Source organism: Salmo salar, chromosome ssa26 (genome assembly GCF_905237065.1).
Source record: "Salmo salar chromosome ssa26, Ssal_v3.1, whole genome shotgun sequence".
Taxonomy (NCBI): domain Eukaryota; kingdom Metazoa; phylum Chordata; class Actinopteri; order Salmoniformes; family Salmonidae; genus Salmo; species Salmo salar.
The window spans coordinates 54,928,405-54,936,486 of NC_059467.1; the positions used below are offsets into that span (position 1 = coordinate 54,928,405).

Sequence of the window (8,082 nt, forward strand, 5' to 3'; positions counted from 1 at the left end):
AGGTAGAGCTATATAATATACCCTACTATAACAGGTAGTGTTATATATAATAATATACCCTACTATAACAGGTAGTGCTATATAATATACCCTACTATAACAGGTAGTGTTATATATAATAATATACCCTACTATAACAGGTAGTGCTATATAATATACCCTACTATAACAGGTAGTGCTATATAATATACCCTACTATAACAGGTAGTGCTATATAATATACCCTACTATAACAGGTAGTGCTATATAATATACCCTACTATAACAGGTAGTGCTATATATAATAATATACCCTACTATAAACAGGTAGTGCTATATATAATAATATACCCTACTATAACAGGTAGTGCTATATATAATAATATACCCTACTATAACAGGTAGTGTTATATATAATATACCCTACTATAACAGGTAGTGTTATATATAATATACCCTACTATAACAGGTAGTGTTATATATAATATACCCTACTATAACAGGTAGTGTTATATATAATATACCCTACTATAACAGGTAGTGTTATATATAATATACCCTACTATAACAGGTAGTGCTATATAATATACCCTACTATAACAGGTAGTGTTATATATAATAATATACCCTACTATAACAGGTGGTGCTATATATAATAATATACCCTACTATAACAGGTAGTGCTATATATAATAATATACCCTACTATAACAGGTAGTGCTATATATAATAATATACCCTACTATAACAGGTAGTGTTATATATAATAATATACCCCACTATAACAGGTAGTGTTATATATATATATAATATACCCCACTATAACAGGTAGTGTTATATATATATATAATATACCCTACTATAACAGGTAGTGTTATATATAATAATATACCCTACTATAACAGGTAGTGTTATATATAATAATATACCCTACTATAACAGGTAGTGTTATATATAATATACCCTACTATAACAGGTAGTGTTATATATAATATACCCTACTATAACAGGTAGTGTTATATATAATATACCCTACTATAACAGGTAGTGTTATATATAATATACCCTACTATAACAGGTAGTGCTATATATAATAATATACCCTACTATAACAGGTAGTGTTATATATAATAATATACCCTACTATAACAGGTAGTGCTATATAATATACCCTACTATAACAGGTAGTGTTATATATAATAATATACCCTACTATAACAGGTAGTGCTATATATAATAATATACCCTACTATAACAGGTAGTGCTATATATAATAATATACCCTACTATAACAGGTAGTGCTATATAATATACCCTACTATAACAGGTAGAGCTATATAATATACCCTACTATAACAGGTAGTGTTATATATAATAATATACCCTACTATAACAGGTAGTGCTATATAATATACCCTACTATAACAGGTAGTGTTATATATAATAATATACCCTACTATAACAGGTAGTGCTATATAATATACCCTATTATAACAGGTAGTGTTATATATAATAATATACCCTACTATAACAGGTAGTGCTATATATAATAATATACCCTACTATAACAGGTAGTGCTATATAATATACCCTACTATAACAGGTAGAGCTATATAATATACCCTACTATAACAGGTAGTGTTATATATAATAATATACCCTACTATAACAGGTAGTGCTATATAATATACCCTACTATAACAGGTAGTGTTATATATAATAATATACCCTACTATAACAGGTAGTGCTATATAATATACCCTACTATAACAGGTAGTGCTATATAATATACCCTACTATAACAGGTAGTGCTATATAATATACCCTACTATAACAGGTAGTGCTATATAATATACCCTACTATAACAGGTAGTGCTATATATAATAATATACCCTACTATAAACAGGTAGTGCTATATATAATAATATACCCTACTATAACAGGTAGTGCTATATATAATAATATACCCTACTATAACAGGTAGTGTTATATATAATATACCCTACTATAACAGGTAGTGTTATATATAATATACCCTACTATAACAGGTAGTGTTATATATAATATACCCTACTATAACAGGTAGTGTTATATATAATATACCCTACTATAACAGGTAGTGTTATATATAATATACCCTACTATAACAGGTAGTGCTATATAATATACCCTACTATAACAGGTAGTGCTATATATAATAATATACCCTACTATAACAGGTAGTGCTATATATAATAATATACCCTACTATAACAGGTAGTGCTATATATAATAATATACCCTACTATAACAGGTAGTGCTATATATAATAATATACCCTACTATAACAGGTAGTGTTATATATAATAATATACCCCACTATAACAGGTAGTGTTATATATATATATAATATACCCCACTATAACAGGTAGTGTTATATATATATATAATATACCCTACTATAACAGGTAGTGTTATATATAATAATATACCCTACTATAACAGGTAGTGTTATATATAATAATATACCCTACTATAACAGGTAGTGTTATATATAATATACCCTACTATAACAGGTAGTGTTATATATAATAATATACCCTACTATAACAGGTAGTGTTATATATAATAATATACCCTACTATAACAGGTAGTGCTATATATAATATACCCTACTATAACAGGTAGTGCTATATATAATATACCCTACTATAACAGGTAGTGTTATATATAATAATATACCCTACTATAACAGGTAGTGTTATATATAATATACCCTACTATAACAGGTAGTGTTATATATAATATACCCTACTATAACAGGTAGTGTTATATATAATAATATACCCTACTATAACAGGTAGTGCTATATATAATAATATACCCTACTATAACAGGTAGTGTTATATATAATAATATACCCTACTATAACAGGTAGTGTTATATATAATAATATACCCTACTATAACAGGTAGTGCTATATATTATACCCTACTATAACAGGTAGAGCTATATAATATACCCTACTATAACAGGTAGTGTTATATATAATAATATACCCTACTATAACAGGTAGTGTTATATATAATAATATACCCTACTATAACAGGTAGTGCTATATAATATACCCTACTATAACAGGTAGTGTTATATATAATAATATACCCTACTATAACAGGTAGTGCTATATAATATACCCTACTATAACAGGTAGTGTTATATATAATAATATACCCTACTATAACAGGTAGTGCTATATATAATAATATACCCTACTATAACAGGTAGTGCTATATATAATAATATACCCTACTATAACAGGTAGTGCTATATATAATATACCCTACTATAACAGGTAGTGTTATATATAATATACCCTACTATAACAGGTAGTGTTATATATAATATACCCTACTATAACAGGTAGTGTTATATATAATATACCCTACTATAACAGGTAGTGTTATATATAATATACCCTACTATAACAGGTAGTGCTATATAATATACCCTACTATAACAGGTAGTGTTATATATAATAATATACCCTACTATAACAGGTAGTGCTATATATAATAATATAGCCTACTATAACAGGTAGTGCTATATAATATACCCTACTATAACAGGTAGTGCTATATAATATACCCTACTATAACAGGTAGTGCTATATAATATACCCTACTATAACAGGTACTTACGTCCTCTGCGGATGTTGATTTGGAGGTTGCCCTTTATGACGGTACATCCCTTCAGAGACTGGGCCGCGTCCACGGAGTCAATGACCTTCTCATCACAGATCTTATCACATAGCCCGTCACACGCACTGCAGAACATACTGCAGACGGGGGGGAGACAGACAGACATAAAAAAACAGTACATTTACATTTTAGTCATTTAGCAGACGCTCTTATCCAGAGCGACTTACAGTAGTGAATGCATACATTTCATACATTTTTTTTTTCTCTTCGTACTGGTCCCCCGTGGGAATCGAACCCACAACCCTGGCATTGCAAACACCATGCTCTACCAACTGAGCCACACGGGACCAAGGTATACTGAACAAAAATATAAAACACAACCAACTATTTCAAATACGCTACTGAGTTAAAGTTCATAAGGAAATCAGTGTAAATGAATTCATTAGACCCTAATCTATGGATTTCACATGACTGGGAATACAGACATGCATCTGTTGGCCACAGATACCTTAACAAATAGGTAGGGTCGTGGATCAGAAAACCAGTCAGTATCTGGTGTGACCACCATTTGCCTCGTGCAGCGCGACACATCTCCTTCACTTAGAGTTGCTCAGGATCTCGTCATGGCATCTCTGCACATTCAATTCGCCCATACGATAACCCCACCATGGGGCATTATGTTCACATCAGCAAGCTGCTCGCCCACACATCATCTGCCCGGTACAGTCCAAACCGGGATTCATCTGTGAAGAGAACACGTCTCCAGCGTGCCAGTGGTCATCGAAGGTGAGCATTTGACCACTGAAGTCGGTTACGACGCCAAACTGCAGTCAGGTCAAGACCCTGGTGAGGACGACGAGCAACGCAGATGAGCTTCCCTGAGACGGTTTCTGACAGTTTGTGCAGAAACTCTTCGGTGGTGCAAACCCAGAGTTTCATCAGCTGTCCAGGTGGCTGGTCTCAGATGAACCCAGAGTTTCATCAGCTGTCCCAGCTGGCTGGTCTCAGACGAACCCAGTTTCATCAGCTGTCCAGGTGGCTGGTCTCAGATGAACCGAGTTTCATCAGCTGTCCAGGTGGCTGGTCTCAGATGAACCCAGAGTTTCATCAGCTGTCCAGGTGGCTGGTCTCAGATGAACCCAGAGTTTCATCAGCTGTCCCGGCTGGCTGGTCTCAGATGAACCCAGAGTTTCATCAGCTGTCCCGGCTGGCTGGTCTCAGACGAACCCAGAGTTTCATCAGCTGTCCCGGCTGGCTGGTCTCAGACGAACCCAGAGTTTCATCAGCTGTCCGGGCTGGCTGGTCTCAGACGAACCCAGAGTTTCATCAGCTGTCCCGGCTGGCTGGTCTCAGACGAACCCAGAGTTTCATCAGCTGTCCCGGCTGGCTGGTCTCAGACGAACCCAGAGTTTCATCAGCTGTCCCGGCTGGCTGGTCTCAGACGAACCCAGAGTTTCATCAGCTGTCCAGGTGGCTGGTCTCAGACGAACCCAGAGTTTCATCAGCTGTCCCGGCTGGCTGGTCTCAGATGAACCCAGAGGTGAAGAAGCCGGACGTGAAGGTCACGGGCTAGCGTGGTTACATGTGGTCTGCGTTTATAAGGCCGGTTGGATGTACTGCCAAATTCTCTCTAAACGACATTGGAGGCAGTTTATGGTCGAGAAATGACCATTCAATTCTCTGACAACAGCTCTGGTGGTGGACATTCCAGCAGTCAGCATGCCAATTGCGCACTCCCTCATAACTTGAGACATCTGTGGCATTGTGTTGTGTGAAAACATTTCTGGGATCTTTTAGTTCAGCTCATGAAACCAACATGTTGCATTGAGAGAGAGAAATGGGAGAAAAGGATAGAGGGGATAGCTGTGGATATTCACTAACGGGCAAACGTTTTAGAACACCTATTCATTCAGGGGTTTTTCCTTATTTTCTACATTGCAGAATAATAGTAAAGACATAAAACTATAAAATTACATATGGAATCATGTAGTAACCAAAAAGTGTTAAAAAAAAAAATATATACATTTTATATTTGAGACTCTGAGGATCGCTACAGGAATGGAAGACCCAGAGTTCCCTCTGCTGCAGAGGATAAGTTCATTAGAGTTACCAGCCTCAGAAATTGCAGACCAAATAAATGCTTCACAGAGTTTAAGTAAGAGACACATCTCAACATCAACTGTTCAGAGGAGACTGCGTGAATCAGGCCTTCATGGTGGAATACTGCAAAGAAACCACTACTAAAGGACACCAATAAGAAGAAGAGACTTGCTTGGACCATGAAACACGAGCAATGGACATTAGACCGGTGGAAATTTGTCCTTTGGTTTGGAATCCAAATTTGATATTTTTGGTTCCAACAGCCGTGTGAGAGGCGGTGTGGGTGAACGGATGATCTCCGCATGTGTATTTCCCACCGTGAAGCATGGAGGAGGAGGTGTTATGATGCATTCTGCAGCGAGACGCCATCCCATCTGGTTTGGGCTTAGTGGGACTATCATTTGTTTTTCAACAGGACAATGACACAAAACACACCTCCAGGCTGTGTAAGGGCTATTTGACCAAGAAGGAGAGTGATGGAGTGCAGCATCAGATGACCTGGCCTCCACAATCCTAGGTTGGGGTGCCTTGTAAGGATCCGAGAGGGTAACCTGCCTCTACCATCAGTCCTATTAGCCAACGTGCAATCATTGGATAATAAAATAGATGAGCTCCAATCAAGACTAACCTACCAACAGGACATTAAACTGTAATATCTTATGTTTCACTGAGTCGTGGCTGAACGACGACACGGACAACATACGGCTGGGCTGGGTTTTCGCTGCATCGGCTAGATGGACCAGTTGCCTCTGGTCAGTGTCCATTTGTAAATAACTGCTGGTGCACGAAATCTAATATTAAGAAAGTCTCGAGGTATTGCTAGCCTGAGGTAGAGTATCTCATGATAAGCTGAAGACCACACTAATTACCAAGAATGTTTTCATCTATATTTTTCTTAGCCGTCTATATACTACCACAAATCGTTGCTGGTAGTAAGACCGCATTCAATAAGCTGTATATATGTATGCATGTATATATGTATATATATATATATATATATATATATATATATATATATATATATATATATATATATATATATATATATACACACATATACATATATACATACATACACACACACATACATATATATATATATATACACACATATATACATTTACATATATACATACATTTACATTTACGTATATACATATACATATATACATACATACATACATACATACATACATACATACATACATACATACATACATACATACATACATACATACATACACATACATACATATATATACATACATACATACATATATATATATATATTCCGCCATAAGCAAACAACAACATGCTCATCCAGAGGAGGTGCTCCTAGTGGCCGGGGACTTTAATGCAGGCAAACTGAAATCCTTTTTACCTCATTTCTACCAGAAGGGAAGAAGAAATAAAAAAACTCTAGACCACCTTTACTCCAAGCAACACTGAAGCATGCATGAGAGCACCAGCTGTTCCGGACGACTGTGTGATCACGCTCTCCGTAGCCGATGTGAATAAGACCTTTAAAACAGGTCAACATTCACAAGGCCGCGGGGCCAGACGGATTACCAGGACGTGTACTCAGAGCATGTGCTGACCAACTGGCAAGTCTCCACACTGACATTTTCAACCTCTCCCTTACCGAGTCTGTAATACCAACATGTTTCAAGCAGACCACAATAGTCCCTGTGCCCAAGAACACTAAGGTAACCTGTCTAAATGACTACCGACCCGTAGCACTCACTTCTGTAGCCATGAAGTGCTTTGAAAGGCTGGTCATGGCTCACATCAACACCATTGTCCCAGAAACCCTAGACACACTCCAATTTGCATACCGCCCCAACAGATCCACAGAGGATGCAATCTCTATTGCACTCCACACTGCCCTTTCCCACCTGGACAAAAGGAACACCTATGTGAGAATGCTGTTCATTGACTACAGCTCAGCGTTCAACACCATAGTGCCCTCAAAGCTCATCACTAAGCTAAGGACCCTGGGACTAAACACCTCCCTCTGTAACTGGTTCAAAACAAATGGACTTCCTGACGGGCCGCCCCCAGGTGGTAAGGATAGGCAACAACACATCTGCCACACTGATCCTCAACACTGGGGGCCCTCAGGGGTGCGTGCTCAGTCCCCTCCTGTACTCCCTGTTTACTCATGACTTCACGGCCAGGCATGACTCCAACACCATCATTAAGTTTGCTGATGACAAGTGTTAAGTCTGATCACCGACAACAACAAGACAGCCTATTGGGAGGAGGTCAGAGACCTGACCGTGTGGTGCCAGGACAACAACCTCTCCCTCAATGTGATCAAGA

At 37.2% G+C, this 8,082-nt stretch overlaps 1 protein-coding gene across 1 annotated transcript in view; it reads right to left on the bottom strand.

Moving 5' to 3' along the window:
- The window catches only part of igf1rb (insulin-like growth factor 1b receptor), a 136,480-nt gene that overhangs the window by 95,779 nt on the left and 32,619 nt on the right, over window positions 1–8,082 (bottom strand). The window contains exon 5 of the mRNA XM_045708302.1: window positions 3,661–3,797. Coding sequence (XP_045564258.1) covers window positions 3,661–3,797 — 137 coding nt within the window. The remainder of the gene's footprint in view (window positions 1–3,660; window positions 3,798–8,082) is intronic.